At 39.6% G+C, this 22,956-nt stretch overlaps 1 protein-coding gene and 1 long non-coding RNA gene across 5 annotated transcripts in view; one reads left to right on the top strand and one right to left on the bottom strand.

Annotated features, from left to right (window-relative positions):
• Positions 1-4,173, bottom strand: part of LOC125918622 (uncharacterized) — a 41,729-nt gene extending 37,556 nt beyond the window's left edge. Inside the window, exon 1 of the long non-coding RNA XR_007456515.1 lies at positions 4,028-4,173. This is a non-coding gene — a long non-coding RNA (uncharacterized LOC125918622). The remainder of the gene's footprint in view (positions 1-4,027) is intronic.
• A 1,469-nt stretch (positions 4,174-5,642) lies between these two features.
• The window catches only part of MINDY3 (MINDY lysine 48 deubiquitinase 3), a 100,653-nt gene continuing 83,339 nt past the window's right edge, over positions 5,643-22,956 (top strand). For 2 of the 4 annotated variants that reach the window (XM_049624670.1, XM_049624669.1), the window contains exons 1-2: positions 9,863-10,188; positions 21,858-21,937. In XM_049624670.1, the coding sequence (XP_049480627.1) occupies positions 10,095-10,188; positions 21,858-21,937 (174 nt within the window). In that variant the 5' untranslated portion in view covers positions 9,863-10,094. Of the gene's footprint in view, positions 5,776-9,862; positions 10,189-21,857; positions 21,938-22,956 lie in introns of those variants that run through there. The other 2 variants (XM_049624671.1, XM_049624672.1) reach the window with 2 other exon arrangements.

Here is a 22,956-nt window from a genome sequence, read left to right as displayed (position 1 = left end):
ATTATATTTGGTTCCTATGATGGATGCTATCAGTTTCAACCAAGATTCTTTTCATGGAGCCAGTCAATACAACCATCCTCTCGCTATTGGAAATTACTGACAGTTAAAGTTTGCAGCTGCCTTTTTCCACAAAGAATTATCCTTGATCAAATTGGAGCCACTGGGGCAACCAGTGTCTACTGACTGACGTCAGATTACAAAGACTGACCACTTTGTAAGTATCATTGAGACATTGAAGAAACAAAATGACAGGCTCATACTTATTAATTGGCAGTCTAAGACAAAGTATGAGACTCAAAATTCTCCTTGGCAGCATTAAAAATAGTTTTGGGAGTAAGAGAGTAAATAAACCTAAGAGCCAAATATAAAATTTATTTGTGAAAGTATCAGAAATTCAGAGGAGGCCAAATTCTCCTTGCCTAGGTTGGGGATCTCATAATAAAGTGGGATCCCAAGACTTGGAATGGGGATATCCAGCCTCACGTCCTCTCTATACATGCCTATTCACAGACAGCTTGGATATCTTCCCATTTTGGCAGTTGGCTTTCCACAAAGTGGAAGAAGAGATCATGCAAAAACTGTAATACCTTTCATGACCTAGTTTTGGAAAATAGATACCATCACTTCCACAATACTGTGTGGGTCACACAGTTCAGTTCCATTTAGTGTGGGAGGAAACTATTTAAGGGTATGAATATCAAGAGGCATGAATCATGGTTGCCATAATGTAGGCTGAGTCCCACAGACTACCTTTTGGCTTTAATAATTCAAGTCTCTCCCACACATGAATTCTCATAAAGTCTCATACCCTTGCAGCATCAGCTTGAATCCTATGGGTCTCATCATCTAAATTAGTTAAAGTATGTATGAGCTTCCTTGAATGTAATTTCCAAAGACTGGTGAACTAAGAGACAGTTTATCTGGCCTGACACCCATCAGAATTGTGGGGCAGGGATAGGATAACCAGAGTAGACTCTTCCATCAGAAACTTGTAAAGGAGGTCCACAGGAGTTGTGGGTCCATAGCATTTCTAAAATCTAGAATGACACATCAGACACACGTTGATATTTCCTCAATTAGGATTTAAGTCTTGGGAAAGACTCATTGTAGTTCTGAATCTGTTCTCTGACCTTTTGGTTCTACCCTTCCTTGACCATAAAAGATATCTCATGTTTGCAACCCCAGCTGGGTTGTGTTCTCAGCCTTCTTCCTATATAAATTTGAGGAGTCAAAGATCAATTTGTATTTTTTATTGTCTCTTTTCCTTTTAGTTCAAATTGGCACTGTTTCCATAAGTATATTATCTCTTAAATTAGACGTTAGTGTTTTGTGGGGTTTTTTAGTTTTTTACTTAAATTCCAGTTAGCTAACACACAGTGTAGTATTAGTTTCAGACGTACACTGTAGTCATTCAACACTTCCATACCAGAGATGAGTCCACAACTATATGGTCAATTAATTCTCAACAAAGCAGGAATGAATATCTAATGGGAAAAAGCCTCTTCAATAAATGGTGTCAGAAAACCTGGATAGCAACATGCAAAAGAATGAAACCAAACCCCTTCTTTACACCATCCACAAAAACTCTTCTGTGGTTGGCTCACGTTGCCCCTGGTTTTCTGGATCCAGCGTGTGAAAGGCCACCGTTTTGTTGACTCTGATTTCTTCAGGCTGAACAGTATTGGGATGGGGCTGGGGGTGGGGTGGGGGAGGGAAGTCAGGTGAATAAAAGAACAGACATATCTGGTCAGCAGGGCATAGGTACAATGGCATCATCCATCCGAGCTCTGTGACTGGGAGTCAGTTTGCCCCCCACTGCCTCTCAAATTTCTCTAAAATAAAAGAATGTGCATGAAGTACTCAGCACAATGCCTGGCATGTACTAAGTGCTGAATTAAACTGGGGCTATCTCAGTATCAATGTCCCAACTGAAGTTCTCCTTCCATGGTGGACTGCTGTTGTTTATGCATTTCCAGAGCACATTCTCCTTTAAGCTGACATTAATGCATACATTTTCCTTTGGAGACAGAGTCTCCTCCATGGTGTGCTGGTAAATATTTGACATCCTGGTCTCTAGGAATAAAAGATCCTAATTTGTAGCACTGGCAATTTCCATCCTGCGAATATCCCTGCTATGGTAGATTTCAAGCTACCAGCATCAGACAGTGCAGAAATTGGAAGTTGCGGACACACCGGCTCTGGGGAGCTGCGCCATGCATTCTCCAGGACCCTACTGGGGCTTCTTCCCATTGGTGCCACACTGACCCTGGTCCTGACTGGTGGTGGAGGTCCCACTTTCACACTGGCTCACCCATATGGCCCGGAAGTGGGTGCTGACTATTGAGAAGAAACCTTAGATCCACATGGATCTCTCTGTAGGGCTACTTGGGTATCCTCATAACACAGGAGGTAACATCCCCTAAGAAAGCAAGGAAGAACTTTCATGACCTTGCCTTGGAAAGATTTCTCTCCTCAATGTGATGGAAGTACAGAAATGCAGGAATAGCAGGGGGGAGAGAATCACGGGGGACAGTCTTGGAATCTGGCTACTACACATGACGTCATGTTAATTGGACCTGATAACTAAGAAATGGCAAGGATAGTTGACCCTTGAACAACACAGGGTTTCAGAGGTGCCGACCTCTCATACAGTTGAAAATTTTCATATAACTTTCAACTCTTCAAAACCCCAACCACTAAGAGCCTACTGTGGGCTGGAAGACTCGCCAATAACATAAGCAGTCAATTACCACATGTTTTGTATGTTCTATGTATTATATACTATATTCTTATGATAAAGCCAGCTAGAGAAAAGAAAACGTTATTAAGAAAACCATAAGGGAAAATGTACAGTACTGTAGTATATCTTAAAAATCCACATATTTAAGTAGACCTGTGTGGTTCAAACCTATGTTGTTCAAGGATCAACTGTACTCTAGATGCCTGGTAAGACACGTGCTCCAGAGGGTAAGAGAGAAACGCTACAAAGATTCAGGGGCCCAGCAAATCAGTGATACATTTCTGGGTTCAGTGTTTTGAGCATTTCTGGACTTGCCTCCAAAATAAAGGACAAGTTATGTACCTTGTACCTCTAACCACTAAGAAAGAAGAACGATGCTTAGTAGCCTTCTTTATGCTTCAGAGGCGGTACATTCCACACTCGAGCACAATATTCTGTCTCGCTTATCACGTGCCGCATGAATTCTTGAGTGGGGCTGAATGCAAAAAGATACCTGACTGCAAGGTCAGGCTGCAAGGAAAGCAACTCTTTCCCTTCCTCTATACAATCCTACAGACCTGGGGGCTCCCAAGATACCCTTTGGAGAGAAAGAAGCTGGACAAACCCCTAACAATCCTCAATAGGAAAGTTGCAGCACAGAACAAAGGCTATTTCCTCATTTGTCCTCAATCTCAGTGTGCTCCCTGCGGTCTTACCAACTTCCTGGTTAACTCTCAGTTTGTCTTTGCGGTTGATATTTCCTCTGCCTGAAATATTTTTGCATTGTATATATTGGCTCACTCTCTCATTTCTCTGCTTACAGGCCACTTTATCATGACTTAGGGAAGGACTACATAAAACTGCAACCCCTACTCTTCACCCAGCCCTCTATCTCCCTTCTCTGCTTTATTTTCTCGGGAGGATTTAATGTATCGTACTATATACTTCCCTTATCTGGCTTTTTTTGCATGTGATCCACATTAGAATGTGAATTTGATGAGGGTAAGAATATTTGTCAATTTTTTAACTGCTGGATCCCCAATATATAGAGAAAAGAGCCGGTATAGTAGACAGTAAGTAAATACTTATTAGACGGATAAATGGTAGACCCCCAGTTTTAGTGAACATCTAACGAACAACTTCATTTTAATGCTCGAGAGACACCAAGCATTATCTGTCATTCACTACGATAGGCAGGAGACTACCTCCATCCGAAGATATTCATGTCTTAATCCCTGGAACTTGTGCAGATTACATGGAAATGGGGAATTAGGTTGCAGATGAAATTGAAGTTGCTAAGTAACTGACCTTAAACTAAGGAAATCGTTCCAGAGCAGCCGAGTGGGCTCAGTGTAATCACAAGAGTCCTTAAAACTGGAAGAGGGACAAGAGGAGGAGCTTAGAGTGGTGTGATGTTAGAAGAACTCAACTAGCTTTTGCTGGCTTGAAAGATAGAAGGGGGTAAAAAGCCATGGAATGTAGGCAGCTTCTAGAACCTGGAAGAGGCAAGGAAAGGAACCCTTTCCAAAGCCTACAGAAAGAACAGCCCTGTTAATGCCTTGGCTTTATCCTGGTGAGACTCTTGTTAGACTTAGGATCTTCAGAAGTAAGATGACACATTTGTGTTGTTTAAGCCAGTAAATTCTCTGGTAACTTGTTATGACTGCAGTGGAAAACTAATACACTTTCTTCCTCTTCTCTTTTGATCTGCTTATTCTCTTACACTCTATTACCAAAAACACAGTTTAATACAGTGGTCATAGCTTCCTTTCAGGAGCAGAGTCAGCATCCTCAACTCCAGTTTCTATACAGCGGCTTCAGGAAACTTCAGCACTCAGAAGACAAACTCTTCCTTCTTTATTCCTGTTTCCATATCTGGAAACAAGCACACCTATAGGTCTGACCCCCCTTTTTGTTTCTGTTCTGTTTGTGATCCCAACAGAGATGCTAATCTTGTATTTAAGCGTAGTTAAGTTTCATTAAATTTTGAATGTCACCTACCTTCCTTAGTAAATCTCCAAGTTTCACCCATTCTATTTCTAAAACGGCCATGGGATTTACTGCTCAGTGAAATTGCCAATGGCACCATTCCACTTTATGCCCTAAGCATCTCATCATGGATTATTGCAGTAACTTCCTAACTGGTTCAGCCACTTCTCATTTGTAATCATTGTCCTCACTGCATACTGCCAGTTATAATCATAAGATATAAAGATGATGTTAGCACCACACTGTTGAAAAATCTTAACTAGCTCTTGTTATATTTAAACTTCATAGCATTGAGGACTGAGTAGTATTAAGGCCACAGATCTAGAATCAAATCACCTGTGCTCTGAAATGAGTTTGTGCACAGGTTCTGGGTCAGAAAAATCTGGGTGTCCATCCTAGTTTCTCCATTCACTGCATGATTCAGGGCAAGATTTTTATCCTCCTAAGAGATCATAGTTCTTATTCCAGAGTCATGAGGGTTCTGTACTGTAACACATGTAAATTGTTTAGTATAGGGACTGCCATAAAATGTGATCAATAAATATTAGCTGCTTAACTATGTAAGACAGTATGTTAAGATTCTGGCCCTTTATATTAGTCTTCTCAGGCTGCCATAACAAAATTCCAGAGATTGGCTGACTTAAATAACAGAAACTAGTTTTCTCGCAATTTTTGGAGGCTGCGAGTACAAAGATCAAAGTTCCATCAGGGTTGGTTAATGGTGACACCTCTCTTTCTGGCTTACAGACAGCCACTTTCTTACTGTGTCATCACATAGCCTCTTGCCGGATGCATGTGGGATCTCTGGTGTCTTTCTGCTTTTATTAGGACACCAGTTCCATTGGGTTAGGGCCCCATCTTTATGACCTCATTTACCTTAATTATGTCTCCAACATATGGATTTGAAGGGGATGCAATTCAGTCTATGGCACCCTCCTTTATCTGACATTCCTGACTCATCTCTCTCTAGGGATACAAATGCCAGGCTCCTGCCATAATAGCATTTCATGCCAAAAAGGCACATCCTCCCTTTTTTTTCTGGTCAAAATTATACCCAGTTCAAATGTGTAAGTAACTCATCTTCCACGTTTGCTCCTATGGTCTTTTGGTCAAACCATTAACATAGCTAACATAAGAATGGTATTTTTCAATTACATATTTCTTTCACATAAAATGTTTTCTGTTAAATCTCATAATCATTGTATGATGTAATTATTGTTAATGACCTTCTTTCATGAATGTGGCAACTTAGCCTCAAGGACGTTGTTTATTCATCTTATAAAATTGAGAACATTAAAAAATGTGCTTGTTTGTAGAGGATGGTACTATTCATTGACCATGAACCATAGAAAGAGGAGCTGATTTTATGGAAAAAGATGTTTTATTTGACACACAATGAGTTTGAGGTGTCTATGACACATCCAAGTGTGCAAATATTATGTACTCATTTAACATAGCCAGTCTTGGACTAATATATATTTTGGAATTTGATCTTCTCATTTCATAATGTTAGCCCAAGTAAGTGGTAAGGGACAAATAACCTCTTTTATTCTATGTGTTAGTGGAGAATAATGCTAAGTCATTTGTTTATTCTATATACATGCTCAACATTCTTTTTCTTCTCACTTTTTCCATATTTTTAAATTTCTAAACAGTGTTTTTTCTTAAATCATAGAAGGGGACAGGATCTGAAATAAATGGCATCCTAAGAGATGATCTAAAGTTAGTCCTTTTAATTTATTGATGAAGAAGCACAGTATAGTTTAAATGATTCATCCAAGGCCATAGTTAGTAGTCACATAAGTAACATTCATATTTCCTTTTTTAAAGTTTGTACCTCTTAATCAAATTCATAATCATAACATTCATGTTTTCTCATTCCAATCAGAAGCCCATTCCATTATACCAGTGATTCTCAACCTAAACTATGTGAGAAGATCAGTGAATAAAGTCATTCAAATGTCTTTTAGCCCTGAATACAATCCTCTCTCTTGAAGAGTTGCGGTGAACAACTGTTTTATTTTTCTATTTTTCATTTATTAATGTTTATTTATTTAATTATTTTGAGAGGAGGAGAATCCAGATGGAGAGAGGGAGATAAAGTATCCCAGGCAGGCTCCATCATGTCAGCACAGAGCCCCATGCGGGACTGGAACTCAGGAACCATGAGACCATGACCTGAGCCGAAATCAAGAGTCGGATATTTAACTAACCAAGCCACTCAAGCACCCCATAACTGTTTAACTTTCCTTAACCCAGATTTTAATCATAGAATCCCCTTTCTACCATGCATTAATGCCAGTAGAAAATGCTTTGGGAAATGATGCAGTATGCCATACTTGGGAATGACAATGGTGGGCTTAAATGCTTGGTAGGAAAATTATCCTGCCGAGATGAGGTCAGGCTAAAGGAAAGGAAAGAATTTCATTTGTTTGATAGATTTATGCTGTTATTGGAAGACATAGGGCCCATAAATAAAATAGCTTTCTTAGTGAATAAGTATGGGATTATTTGATCAACTCACCTGGAATGTATTAACCACATTATAGTGTAGGTTTTTTCAACGATATGATTTCTCTTAGATAACCGGAATGCAAATACACTAAATGACGACTAAGAGGGATTCCAGTTGGACAAATATTCTTTCCGTGGTGATTGCTAGGAGCAAGGTAACGAAGTCATCGTGCTTCGTTTGACAGGGAAATTTGGGGAAAGACAGGAAACTAAGCCCAGAGTTAGGGGCTTGATAGAGTAATTCTGCTGCTGTGAACTAGTAAAGACTGCTAAAGGGAATTAATCATGATGGAAATCTCAGCCTAGTTTTATGGCTGTGCCCTGACTTGAATTTGAACGAAAGAGAAATATTACTAATAAAATTTACATACGAGCAGAATGTTTCTGATTTTTCAGGACTTTCTTTTAGGACTAAAGATCATTCATGCAACCTGTGTACATCTTAACGATACACATCACTTTCACCAAAACCATAGACGGTCCTAAGAAAAAATATGTGTGAAAATATGGAGCAATATAAATACTTCAAAGTAAATGTACATAATTTTCAAGTTATTATAATAAGAGAAACTCATTATTATCCTGTGCCAGATATAAATGCAACAAACTTGACTGCTTCCAAAATGTATTATGTTTATGTATAATTACTGAATAAGAACATTTGAAACGAATATTAATTTGCATTTCTATTGTAGTTTAAGTAAGTTCACATTTTAGATGTTATAACTAATGAATTAAGCAACATAAATAATTTAACATCAAATATTCCTTGTTAAAAAGATGTCCTGCTAATTTAAAATTTTTAAACGCTGCAAATGAAGAATATAACCTAAAAGTGGAAAGGACATATCAATGTGCTGAAGATTTTGTCAGCTCGTTGTAGCTGTAAACTTAGAAAAATCACAGATCAAGAAATATTCTGTTTTTAAAATTATGTTTTGAAAGTATAGCCTTACCCCATATGTATAGAGAGTTAATCAAATATCTAACTACTATCTGTATATTAATGGAAAGAAAACAATTGTGGCCAACACCTCTGAACTTAGAAGTCTGCCTCTTACACACTCTATGAACATAGACCCTTCTATGTCTTTCAGGAAGTGAAATAATCCTGTAAATTGTAAACCACCAAGCAAATAATAGATGTTTAACTGGACTTAATACTACTTCTCCTGATCCCTAATGTGCTAAAAGAAAACGAATTGTTAAATTCCAGTAAAGGCAAATATCATTCCTTCAACGAATACTTACTGATATCCAGCAATGTTCAATGCTCCATACTAGGTGCTATGAGTAAGACAAGTCCTTGACTTCCATAAACTTATATCCCAGGCGAGTAATTGTTTTTTTTTTTTTAATTTTTTAAATATTTATTTATGTTTGAGAGAAAGAGAGAGAGAGAGAGCGGGGGAGGGGCAGAGAGAGAGAGAGGGAGACACAGAAACTGAAGGAGGCTGGAGGCTCTGAGCGGTCAGCACAGAGCCCCACGTGGGGCTCTAACCCATGAACTGGGAGATCATGACCTGAGCCAAAGTCAGAGGCTTAACCAACTGAGCTACCCAGGTGCCCCTCAGAAGAGTAATTCTTTGCAATTACAAGGATGACAGTAACTGTCATGAGTAAGTTACACATGAGTTACCATGAAATTGCAGAAGCTAAAATTTGTACTTCAGATTTTAATGACTGGAGTCAGCTTTATTACAAAATGGCATTCATACTGTGTCTTGAAGAATGAGTGAGATTTGGTTTGCAAAAATAGGGTAAAGAGAGTTCCAAAGGGAATAAAAATTAGGAGGGCTATAGATATGGCTCAGGCACTACAGCAAAGACTGTTGAAGTTCGGAATAAAGGATAAATTAGCAACGCCCTCTTATTTGCAACCTGTAGGGAACCCATCAGATTGGCTCTTTTGTTTTAAATTCAAAGTTTGGTCAATAGGTTCTCTCCTTTTTAGGCGTCCTAAATACAAGTTTTTACACAAACCAAATTCAACCGCATGTTTGTCAACGATTAAACCTGGACTTCAGTTCAGGTGTTGTCCACTCACCGAACACTCTCAAAAAACGAGATGAGCATGCTCTACCGTTTACAAACAGGCTGCTTTGAATCTGTTTCCCAATAAATAGCTTTCTAAGTCTGCGTTACACCCAGCAGAGGCATTTCCAACGCACATTACACACCACACCCTTCGCTTATGCATTTAATAGGTGGTTGGACTTTATAGGATTTATCGAGGCACACAGGCCGACAGCCTTCAAATTAGTGGTGGCTCTCTGTGAAGTCACAGATGTTTCCTCACGGAGACTCAACCATCGTCTTAGAGTTGTAGCTCTGTGTAACTAATATTACATATTTTAAGGGCTAGCCTACGTTCCAGGCCCTAAGGCGTGGGCCGCAGGGCCTGCGGTGCGCCGAGGGAGGAGGGGTTCCTGGATGGTGAAAACAGGCCAACGCCCAGGGAACGCGGCGTCCCCGCCAGTACAAAAGTTACCACCCCACCTAGAGCCGGGGGCGAAGCTCAGGAAAACCGGCGACCACCGGAGCGTGCCTAAGCTCTTCCTAACCCCCCACTTCCGCTTCCGGGGAGGCGACTCCCGGGTCCACCGGGCGGGGGCGGGGGCGGTAGCGAAAGGGAAGCCGGAAGTGGCCCGGCACTTCCGGCACGGGAAACTCCTTGCTGCCGCTCCGGCTGGCTTGACAGGCGCGGTCTCGGCTAGTAGCTCTCTCTCCTCTCGCCTTCCGCCCTCCGCCCGTCCACCCTCCCAGCTCTTTTGCCGCTGCCGTCCCACAACTCCTGTCCCTGAAGGCGCCCCTTCCCCATGTTCCGGGGCGGGAGTCCTGAAAGCGAAGACCCGCTCGCCGGTACCCCATCATGTCCGAACTGACTAAAGAGCTGATGGAGCTGGTGTGGGGCACCAAGAGCAGCCCCGGTCTCTCTGACACCATCTTCTGCCGCTGGACACAAGGTACCCTGATGGGGCTCTGACTTCCAGCCGCTTCCTTTGCCCTGCGAGAGTCTAGCTGCGACGCCGCCGGCGCCACAGCCCCCCTGGCTTGCCCTGCACTCTGTCCCGATTCCCGTGCTCAGCTCGGACACTGGACTTTCTAGAAACGCCCTGCCTGTCTCGGGGTGGGGGGAGGGGGGAGTGGTTGAGTAGGAGAATGGCTGCAGCTGTCCCCTAAGGACCCGAAGCGCCTCTGCCACTCCCTGGGCTGCCCTCCGGCAGGATGAGAGAAGGATGGTGGTTGGGCTGCAGTGTGTGACACTGAGGGTGTGCCCCGTGCCCCGGTGTCAGTTTCGCAGCCAGGGTTGCGGCTTCCCGAATCCGTACCCACTGTCAAGGCTTCGTGTTATTGGCGTGTGGTTTAATTTTGGCGAGAGGGGAGTCCACAGGAAAGTCAAAGTGGCCAATTTCAGGAGGCAGCGTTGTTGTTTGTGTTTTAACTGTGTGGTCGGACGTGGTCCTCGGCGTAAAAATACCAGTGTTGCTTGCTGTCAGGTGCTCTTTTGACCCAAAGTATCCCCAGTTTTGAGATGGTTTAGTTATCTGTTACAGTTCAAAGGAATGTGGATCACAGCACTTCCCGTGCTGGTCTAATTATCCAGACAGGATTTTTGAGTTATGTAAGAAGTTTTATTATTACGAACTCTAAGGAAATAAAAATGACCATTTATTGTATTCCTCCGCCGTGCCAGGCTCTGCGTTTGGCACTTTGTACCAGTAATTACCTGTAATTCTTAAGTTTAATGATAAAACTCAACTTTGCACATTACTTAAGGTGACTTCAGAAAGACTGAAGTTAAGTGAGGTTACAAGCATAGTCTTTGGAGTCAGGAGGATTCGTGGTGTAAGTATGTAAAACATAGGCCAGTAAATGGTAGCTCTTCATTTCTATTGTTAAATCATTTATTTACAGAATCCGTGTTCTCAACGGATTTGGGGGAATTTTAGCCTAGTAAATCTAAGTTCCTAGTTCGTAGTGTGTATTTTGTAAGAAGAATTCAGGGTTGAAGGAAATCCCTTCCTCTCTCTTAGATACGCCTCTTTTAAGAGCTGGTAAAATTAGAATCGTGATGTATTACAGGTTATTACAGGTTATTTAGTCCATCACTCTTATTTTGCAGATGAGGAAAATGAGTCATGAAGCTAAATGACCAGGCCAGAGTCACACAAATGGATAGAAAGGGAGTGAATTACAAGTCTCCTGATTCCTCACACAGATTTGTTAAGGTTTCAAACCTTAACATGGAATTGCTTTTGTACTTTTTACACATTTGATTACGTCACTGGAGTAGCATTTTCTGAAATCTTGGACACCTGCATTTGCAGATTTTAAAGCTTGCTTTCTACGTTGACTTCATTTTATCCTAATAGCGAACAGCCCTGAAGTCTACAAGGCTGTGAAGCATTAAGAAAACTTTTACTTCCCATGTAGTCACCATTAATTAAGCATGTACAACGTAGAATAAGATCGTGTCCGGCCTTGTTTATATTAATACTGTGATGAAGTTTTAAGGAGGATTGAAAGGCACTTCTACTGGTTAAGAGAGGGCTTTGGAACAGGTGTAGTTTGGTTCCAGGTTCAAGTTATTTCACTTCCTCAGGCCTCAGTCTCCTTCTCTGTAAAATGCAGATAATAGTAGTGTCAACCTTACAGGGTTGTTGTGAGGATTAAAGGCATATAAATACATTCAGGCGCTTAGCACAATATCTGACATAGAGTGAACGCTCACACAATGGAAGTCCGTTAGCACTTGATTTAAAAATTGTTTCATTGTAGGCTAAGCCAAAGATCACTCTCTGGCCGTGAGCTGACAGTTACAAGAAATTATTGTTTATTTGATGAATAATCATTTTGTTTTTACTCTTCTTTCTTTTTTATTGAAGGATAGTTGATACATGATAACCACTATTTAAGCTATAACTTTATAATGATACGAGAACGCTCGGCCACCTTGTAGTCCTGTAGGAGTTCCTTAACGAGAATCATTCAGTCAATACTGTTTACATTTTTTTTTTCTTTTTAGAGTGTGTTTATATCGTGGATAGGTAATTCTTCATGGTCTTACACTGATCAAGATTTTCAGGCAGCCAAATATGTATTTGTAAGTTACCACTTCCGAATCAGAGGGAGGTTGTTAATGGTTTTGCTTTGTTAGCCGTTACATTCATTTATTCGTTTAGAGGCAGAAGTCATTGCTGAAGATCGCTTTGGGGGTCATTTGGGATTTGAGCATAGGCACAGGACGCGGCTCTGCTGCACTTGCCTTACAGCATTTGAAATGTGACACCAACTTTGGCTCTAGCTCACAGTCTGTCACTGTGTTTTGACAACTGGAATCGTAGCGAGTTTTTTGGAAGCACGTTAAAAGGGTGAGATGTTTAGGGTAAATATTTGTAAAATTATGTTTAGGGATATTCCATTTATGAAACCATATCGATTGGTCACATTAAACGTTTTTGATGCGTTTAAAACAAGCTGCAGGGGTTGGTGCAGCCCAGAGTTGCTTTTTTTCTCTTCATTGATCTGCCAGTTACAGACTGTACATGACAGCAGTGAGCCACAGAAGTGGCACATGGCCGTTGTTTTATTTCACTTGGCAGTTTTAGATAATTCTCTTCTGCAATTCCTTTTTCTTAAAAAAAAAAAAAAAAAGAGGGTTTTGTGGGGGGTGGGTTGCCAGTTTTTCTTTCAAAGACGTACTTTTAAGGTTTGCAATTATTTTCTAACTAGGAAATTGAGTCTCTCCTGCCGCCTTCCTTCCTGCTCTGTTGCCTGTGATAGTTTTTTAAGAAAAGTGTGTATTTTCTACCTCTTTTTTTTTTTAATTTTTTTCTAATGTTTATTTATTTTTGAGACAGAGACAGAGCATGAATGGGGGAGGGTCAGAGAGAGGGAGACACAGAATCCGAAATGGGCTCCAGGCTCTGAGCTGTCAGCACAGAGCCCGACGCGGGGCTCGAACTCACGGACTGCGAGATCATGACCTGAGCCGAAGTCGGCTGCCCAACCGACTGAGCCACCCAGGCGCCCCTCTACCTCTTATTCAAAAGCACTGTCTGTCCTCTTTGCCTTCTTCCCGAAACACACTACAACAGTGTTCCAGGCAGCAGTGTTGCAGGTTAGACTTGGTGGGATGGGAAGGACGGCAGATAATGCGCATAGCATAAATTGAGCATATGTGATAGTTAGAAGGTAAAGAACTAGGGATTGTGCAGTGGGGTAGTGTGGCTAGGCCTCATTTTAAGATGAGATTTGAGCAAACCTTGAAGCAGCTGAGTGAACTGTGCAGTTATCTGAAGAAAGGGTGTTCCAGGCAGGGAGGATCGCCACTATAAAAGACTTAATGCAGAATATTCCTTGCTTTTTTGTTCAAGGAACAGGAAGGAGACTAGTTCGGCTAGAGAAGGAATGAGGGAAGGGGAGAGTAATAAACGATGATGTAAGACCTCATTTTCATCCAGTGGCCTAGAAAGCCTTAGAGACCATGGTCAGAACTTTGATGTTTCTTCTGAATGAAATGAAAGGCCATTGAGAGGTTCAGAGCAGAGAGAGACGACATGACAAGTTTTTAAAGCACTGATCTGACTGCTGTGTTTGAGGGTAGACTGTAGTGGCTTGAGTGAGACAGCAAGATGAAATGATAGACAAAGGCAGTAATGCAGCGGGGAGGAAGTGGTGTCTTGGACCAATGACAGTAGCACTGGAGATGGTGGCAGGTGGTCGCAGTGACCAGCTCCCGGCAGAACCGAAGTCATTTAGTCATTAGACTTATTGGGAATGTTTGTGGGTTTTTTTTGTTTTTCAGTATTGATTGTCTAGTTCAGTGTTTGGCAAACTTTTTTCTGTAGAAGGGTCACTGGCATTTATTATTTCTGTCTTAAAACTCCTCTCTGCCATTGCAGCAACAGCAGCCCTAGATAATATAGGTGTGGCTGTGTTCCAAAACTGCATTTACAGAAACAGGTCAACCCCTGATCTAGATTATAAACTCTGAGAAACCATTTTTTCTTTTTTCCCCCCCTTTCCTCTAAGCTTTATTTTATTATTTCATCTATAAGATTAGCCAGAAAGGGAGAAACACAATTGTTAACAGTGCCTTGTTTTGGGGGTGAGGTGGGGAATGGAGCTGTGGTTGGTTCAAATTAGAGTTTGGACTTTGGGTATAGGACAATTTTTGTTATGTAATATGAAGAAAAAATAAAACTTAACAAATGACTTAGGAAAAGTTATGTATTAGGAAAAGTGAGGGATCATTTTATTTTAAAGTATTTAAATATAAAGTAAGTATTTATTTGAAGTACTTAAGTATAAAATGTATTTACAAGTTAATATGTTTGTTATAATGTGATTTAACATTTTACCAAAATAATAAAGTGATATGCCAGTATTATTAATTTTTCTTCTAAAGTAAGAATAATACTGTGAGATCGTATCATTTCAGAGGTTTTTGTTGGTGGAAGCCTTTTATTTCTCTCAAGAATAGATACTCCTTTCTCCAACCTACCTGAATCATATCATCTACAATCCATTTCTTTCAAATTTAAGATTTGTGAGCTTATATGAAAAAGTTAATTTCTTGGTACTTTGAATACATGTTTTTCAGTTTAAAGTATCTGTCATAATATCTTAAATTGTATTATACTTTACAGTTTTTGAAAGTCTTATTTAATCCTTGCAACAACCCTGAGAGATAGCAAAGGATAATTGTAGTTTCCTGATTTTCATAGATGGGGAAACTAAGGCCCAGTTCAGTTTTGGCTCAACCATTATCATCGAGTTTGTAATGACAAACCAAGTTTTTTTCCTCCGGGCTTTTGTTTACATGGGGATCCAGAATTATGGGGACAGAAGTTGTAAAACTGGTTTAAATAACGTATATATGCATAGTAAGTCACATGAAAGTGAAAGGTTAGAAAATTGCAAAGAAGTTCATGGCTCAGGTTTAAATTAGAAGCTATAAAACAGATTTCATGTCTGTAATACTGTGGAATGTGATACAAAATTATATATTTAGGATCAGATGCTTTAGATGGCTAATTCTGGATCTAATCAGGAAAAACAACCATTTTGTGAAAAGTTAATTCCTTTTAAAAGTAGGAAGTAATTTAAATATGAGAATACAAAAGAGAGAACTCTATATCCTAAAAAATTTGAATTCAAGCACAACCTTATTATGAAAGGAGAAGCCTATTTAGCATAGTCCTGTTTTAGAATAGAATACTTAATTTACTTTTAGTTGACTGTATTTCCTTTTGTGCACTAATGGCCTTTGTTCATTATCTGTTAACACAGTCAAACGCATATACTGTAATTAAACAGAATTTGGTGGGCAGCAGGTCTGCCAAGAATTCTCTCCATGGGGTCTTTATATCTAACATACCAAACAACTCACTGTAATGCATTTCAGCTATAAGCCCCACCCATGGATCTTGACAACTGCATTACATTCGTAGTAATTTTAAGGAAGGTAAGAATTCAGTACTGATTCATGTTTATTACGTACCCTGAAAGTTTGACAGAGCCTGGTTTCACCTTTGCCCTTGGGCTCAAGGCCAGGGTCCCTTCCCCTATTTCCATCCAGTAGGAGCAGAGCTGGGCTGAGTGGGGGCCTCTTGGCTTCAGCTCTTGTTCCTGTGTTGACCTCAGATGTAGTTGTCTTGACGTGATAACCAACACCCTTAGGTCTCATTGTCCTTACTGAATTTGTCCTGTGCGTCGCACCTGTTTCTCCCCTCCATTTAGCCTGTCATCTGTTCTGTTTTTCCCAGGCTGCTGTGTACTGATGGAGAAAATTGTTGTCACCATCAATACAAATGCAGCGATCAAACATTAGCTGAGCCCTCAGTGTTTCTCTTAGTTCTTTATCCTGTCAGCTTTTGTTATGTCTGTCAGAATTAACCTGCTTCTCAATTCTCTCCGATTCCCCTCATTCTTATTCAGTAATTGTGAATAATTAAACTTAAAATTTTAAGTTTTAATAATTTAATTTTTAGTAATTAAAAATCACTCTTATTCTCCCTCTTTGCCTGAACAGTTAATTTAGAAGCCTGCCAAGATTCACTTCTTCTCATAGGCCAGCGACTCTCAAGTTTTTGTTTTTTGTTTTTTTAACTCAGGGCCCCATTATAATCTTAAAAGTTATTAAGATTTCAATATGAAAAATAAAATTAATGAGACCTGAGGCATCGTTTTACATTTCTGTAAGGATCTTGAATGTCTGGCTCATTAGAAGACTGCTGGCTCCTTGCATTTGCTTCTCTGTTCAGTCTTTTACAGGGTGTTAGGATGTTGTTAGGAAGTGTATGCAGAAACCCAGCCTCACAAAGACTGCGACTGGTAAGGTAGGAGTTATAGTGGCCTTTCAGACAATTAAGGATATTTTTCTTTAGTACTACACCCAAACTTGGCAAGTGGTAGTTTCTTACAGGTTATTAGTGATCTGGAATCAGAAGCCACATCAATGAATTTTTTGTACTCTCTTAAATTGAAATCCATTGGTTTGCCTTGTACTTTGAATGGATCTTTACCCATGCATTCATTTCTAACAGCATGCATCCGTCATCTGGAAGTTACTGGTCCACTGGTTTATACAGAGATGTTAACACATTTCATTATACAATATCAGAAGTCATATTTATTACTGTGACCTCTGATCTCATTAGAAAAATCTCTAAGAATTGAGATGCGGTCAAGTTCACAGTGGTACATGCAGGTTTCCCAAAAATTTTAGTTATTGCTTGAAAGCCTGAAAACTTACCACTGGCAAAAATACAGTCTGTTATTTTCCTTGAAGTATTAGGCTTCCTTCATTCACTTCCGAGAAAGGTCTGCCACATACCCAGGTCTGAATAATCATAGTTTGTCGATAGCTCTTCAAAATAAAAACAGTGCTCTACAAAAAAAGCAGTTCCAGCTTGCAATTCAGAAAATTACGCAAGTGCTTTTTCTTGAGACAACGGTCATTATCAAGGTATGTAGCAGAGGTGCTTTAGTTTCCATTTTGTCATGCAGAATATTTTTTAAAAGGACATTTTATTCAAGGTCAAGGTTTAATAAAATTAGCATCAGTAAGGGCATTCTTTAAGTTAAATTGGCTTTTTCTGTGTCAAAGAGGGTGGTTTTGTTTACTAGGATGACTGCTAGCACAGCTTAACCACACTGCCTTCATGTGTGCTGAGGCACCAGCGGTAAAACGCACCATTACTCTTGTACCATCACTGTGAATGTCAACACAGCATAAAGGGCAAATGATGTCTTAGTACCATTATGAGAATTATTTTAACCTCTTCTAGATCCCCTTCCAAAGTTCTGTAGACCACACTTTGAGGACCTCTCTGTATCCAGTCTCGCCACCCCCCACACCATAGCTCTTTGAGGACTTGGTGTCTTTAAACTTCCTCTTTCCCATATAATCGCCCCTTTCCTGTTTTTAAACTCCTGTCCTTCAGCCTATATAAATAATAATAAATAATGATTCTTTATCCAGCTGCCCTTCAAGATATCATCCTTTTTCCTTTTCACTTGTTTAACAAATAGTTTGTATTTACTCTTTCTCCTTGTATTCTGAATCATACCTCAACCCTTTAAAATTTGGTTACTCTCTCCAGTGCTCTAGATTTCTTTTGTATTCCCAGTGATGTGGTTAATCCATTGTTTGAATGTTATGTGTTTTCTCAGCAGCATTTGTAATAAGTAACTACTCTTTGCTTCCTGGAGGACTTCAATGTGTTTTTCTCTTACCTTTCTAATCTTTTTGTCCATCTTCGCTGACTCAGCCTCTGCTTATTTTTTAATGTTCCCAACTCCGTTGTCTTTGTTTACATGTTCTCATTTACTATGACTGCCGTGTTGAAGATAATTCAAATTGCTGTCTTTAATCCTAACCCCTGCCCTGAGCTCCAAACCCATATTTCCCCCACTTCTAAATATTGCCAAATGGTTATCTCAAAACCGAACTTGGAATACCTAGAAGCAAATTCCCCCAGTTTCTTTCCTTGCAACAGTTCAAAAAGCATTTATGGAACATTAACTATACAACATACTAGGAAAACAGTGGGCAACAGAACACGCAAGACACGTGTAAGGCCAATAATAAACAAGTAAACAACAATATCGTAATCACAGATTATGAAAAGTTCTGGAGGATGGTAGGAGAGACCTACCGTCTTAGATATTTAGACACACCTACTTCGATAGGTGTATCAGGGAGTATCTCTGAGGAGTCAACACCAACATGAGTCCTTAAGAAGGAGAAGGATTCAGCTTTATGAAGAGAGAAGGGGACATGCATGTAGTAGAAACAGCGAGCACTAGGTCTCAAGTCAAGGTGTTGCCATGTTGTAAGATCACTGTGGATGATGAAAATGAGAGTGAACTGAGGGAAGGTGGGTTTAATACAACATGGTGTCTTATAAGGCCAGGAAAAGGAGTTTGAATTTCATTCTAATTGCCCTGAAATGTATTGAAGCAGGCTGGGACAAAATCTGGTTTCCAAATCTAAAATATTCCCGTGGCAAGTCTGTGGTGAACAAATAAAGATGGAGGCAGGACAGGTGGGGAGGAGTGGAGACATGTAGTTGGAAACTCTTAACAGTCCTCGAGGTGAGAGACAATCATGGCTTGATCTGGTCTACCGAGATGGGATAGAAATGGACAGACAGAAGTCATGTTTTGGGGCCTTGAAACAAGAGAATCTTGCCTTCAAGTGGCAGAGAAAGGGTTAGCAAATGTTTCCAGTGTAGGGAACAGTATGTTCAAAGGGTAAGAAACCGGAGAGAATAGGGATATTTGAGGACCTGGAAGAAGCTCAGCCTGCCTGAAATCTGAGAGGAAGAGTGGCAAAGGATGAGAGAGGAGATTCAGGTGGAAAGCAGATCAGACAGGACCATGGTAAGGAAATGAGATTCTGTTTATGTCTGGAGTTCTAATCTGGGCTCTAATTGAAAATTCCCTGAATACTACCAGTAATGGAAATCTTGGGAGTAGATGAATTACCCAAGGAGGATGTCTGGAATGAAAAAAATAGAGCTCCTAACGCCAAGACATGAGGAACATTACCATTTAAGAGGAACTGACCAAGGAGACTGAGAAGAAACAAAAAAGGAAAATTGAAACAAAATTGGACCAGTAAAGCTAAGGGGCAAAGCTTTTTCAGAAGTTGTTGGTGAGCATTTCAGATGATTCTCTCGGGAGTAAATAAGAAGAGACTTGAGGAACAGCCTGTACCGGTCATTGATGAACTTGGTGAGAATGAATTTGGTGCAGTCATAGGTTGAAAACCAAATTTTTGTGGGTTGAATAAATCGTGAGGTAAAGAGAGTGAGACAGTGCACATAGACAACTGGGTGGGCTTGGAGAGGGTGGTGATTGGAGTTTTTGGTGGATTTTTTTACTGGTCCAATGCATTTTTTAAATTTGGACTTTTTAAAAACTTTTTTTAACGTTTATTTACTTTTGAGAGACAGAGACAGAGTGTGAGTGGGGGACAGGCAGAGAGATTGGGACACAGAATCCAAAGCAGGCTTCAGCCTTTGAGCTGTCAGCACAGAGCGCGATATGGGGCTCAGACTCACAAACTGTAAGATCATGACCTGAGCCGGGGTCAGATGATTAACCAACTGAGCCACCCAGGTGCCCCAAGACTTCACTTTTTTAGAGCAGTGTTACAGCAAAATGGGGAAGCTACAGAGATTTCTCATATACCTCCTGCTCCCACAACATGCATAGCCTCCCTATTATCATTACCCCAACCACAGTAGAATATTTGTTCTAGTTGACAAACCTACACTGACATATCATTGTCATCCATGGTCCATAGTTTACAGATCACTCTTGATGTTGTACATTCTTTGGGTTTGGACAAACATATAATGACTTTTATCCATTATTATGGTTTCATAGTGTTTTCAGTGCCCTAAATTAAAAAATACAACAAATACTTTGTTGTCTGGATGTATCACAGTTCATTTAGCCACCCATTCACTTACTGAAGGACAGCTTGGTTGCTTCCATTAGCAGTTACGAATAAAGGAACCATAAACATCTGTGTGCCAGTTTTTGTGTTGCCAGAAGTTTTCAACTCGAGTAAATAAGGAGCTTTTGGTGGATTCTTAAGGAGGATTTTTTTGTTTTTAAATATGTGAGATCCAGGTTTAAGTACTGTTTGAAAGAGAGGGATTGAAAGGTTCGAAGAGAGGAGGTGGATGAAATGGGATCCTCGACAGTATTTCTAATCTCACTTGCTATCACCTCATGTCTCAAGCTAGAAACTTCAGCATCTGCTCTAATGTCTTTGTCCCACTTGCACATACACATCAAATCTTAACTTTTACCTTGGAAATACTGTTTAGATATAGTTCCTCCTGTCCATACTAATGTCAGTTTTATTAGGTCAACACCATCTCTATGGCTGTTGAAACAGTCTTATCCCCATTCTATTCTTGTTAAAAAGAAACAGAAATCCAGTATGATCATATTTAATCCGTACTTGTCATGGTCTGGCCCTTCCCAGTATTAACCTCTTGTCAGATTTCCCTCCTCCCATTTACCATCTCCTTTACCTACCCCCATGCTACCTTTAAGCTACACTAAATTTCCCCCTGACCCATAAACTTGCCCTGCTCTTATCAAACCTTTGTCCTTTAATAAAGGTGTTTTCTTTACCTCGGAGTCATTCTCCACCCTTGTGTCTTGCAAATTCCTATTCAAGATCAGCCTCAAAGTCACCTGTTATAACTTGACTCAGGCATGTAAATCATTCCTCTCTATATCCACAATGCTATCTTCATACTTCTGTTGTAACCTTCACTTATTCTTTATTATTTATTTGCTCCTATGTCCGTATTCACCTGTACTGTAGGCTCCTCCAGACCGGGGACTTTGTCATTCATGCATACATCCTAGATGCTTGGTATAGTATCTTACGTTCATCAAATGTTTGTTGGATGAATGACTGAACTACAGGTGAAACCTTACACATTCCTAGCATGTTGGAATTGGAAACAATCATTTTAAAGATAAGTACACAGAGACCTACAGAGGCAAAATGATTTCCTGAAGGTGATACAAATACAATCCTCCATACTTCTGGCCCTGTGCTCTCTGTAATGAACTTGTACTAGTTGTTCCCAGTCAATCTTGGTTGGATAGTACTGAAATTGAGATAGAGCTAGTGTGGACACATACACTGTCTATGATGCCATTTAATTTTTAGCTTATAGAATGTGATTCAAAGATTGGAATGAAAAAGATTCTGTACAGAAAGGTCCTAAAAATTGTTTGAATTCAGTAGCTAGTGTATCTAGTCTTTCTTCAAGTAAATGACTTAATTTAGTGGTCTTTTACTGAGGTCCACACTTTATTCCTTTATTCTACTGAGAGGGTTCCCTGGGGCAAAATGTGTGTGTGTGTGTGTGTGCGCATGTGTGTGGCACAGGGGTGGGAACATAGGCTCTGTATCTTTTTTCAAAGGATTCCTTGATACCCCAAAAAGTTAAGAACCACTGTGCCTAACTTGGAGATATTTTCCTTTTGTAATAAGTGGTCTTTCTCGAAGCAAAGTACATTAAAAATTCTTTGGGCTGCTGTTTGAATTACATTTTTAATCTTTGCTACTTGCTTTCATTTTTAGGGTTTGTGTTTAGTGAATCAGAGGGATCTGCATTAGAACAGTTTGAAGGTGGCCCCTGTGCTGTTATTGCACCTGTTCAGGTAACATAGACTACTTTACCGACTCCTTAGAGGGACATGTTCAAACGTTCATACTTTATTTTTTGTTTTCTAATATCTGTGTCACGAGACATGATCAGTTATCTCTTAACTTTTTATTCTTGTAAAGTGCTATGAATATCCAGAATAAAAATGAGTTCAGAACATCAGCAGGTTATGCAACAATAGCCTTTTGACAATCTTACATCAAAAAAACCAGAATAGGTGTTCCCTGACCTTCAGAAAATTAGGAATTAATGATAATGACATCTTTCTAATACAATGATCCTGTTGAGTAATAGCATTTTATACTAGGGATAGCTACATCATAGCAATATATTATTTTCATTTGTTCTTTCTGTAGAAGTGATTTTCCTAAAAAGTTGACGACGAGTGAATACTTTCATGCTCTAAAACTGTATACATTTTAAAAATAAGTTGTCTTTACAATTTTAGGCTATGGCTTCAGCTTTTAAAATAAAATTAGTAATAACAGACTTCAAACAGAATTTCCAAAATTAAAAAAAAAAGGTTTTTCTTTGCACAAGGTAGTGTTAATCTGAATATACGTATATGATTTTGAATCTTGATATGTTCTGTTGTTTGAATTTCAAGGGCCAGTTTGCCACAATCATTACATTTTTAAAACCACAAATTGAATTTTTGGTTTACTATAATACTTACAATGTCTGACCAACACTTCACAACTATTATAAAAGAAACTGGAATTTATTCTGTTTTTTAATCAGCACATTTTGAAAGTACATATTTAATGTGATATTTTTTCATTGGACATAAGGAACACATTCCTGAACTGTTAGCTGCGGAGTAAACTGGTCTCTCAAGCCTTATACTACATATTATTAAATTAAAAATTTATTTCTCTGAAGGAGGAAAAAAATCCTTTCATGACTGATTCCAAATTATACCCTTTATAAGTCATTTTATTTCTTTAAGGACTAAAATTGATTTTGTTTGCGTTAGTAAAATTATTTAAAAATTAAGAAAAATTTGAATGTTTG

The sequence above is a fragment of the Panthera uncia genome, chromosome B4 (genome assembly GCF_023721935.1).
Source record: "Panthera uncia isolate 11264 chromosome B4, Puncia_PCG_1.0, whole genome shotgun sequence".
Classification (NCBI taxonomy): Eukaryota; Metazoa; Chordata; class Mammalia; order Carnivora; family Felidae; genus Panthera; species Panthera uncia.
The sequence above is the reverse complement of the archived record's forward strand: the minus strand, read 5'-3'. Positions and strand labels throughout refer to the sequence as shown.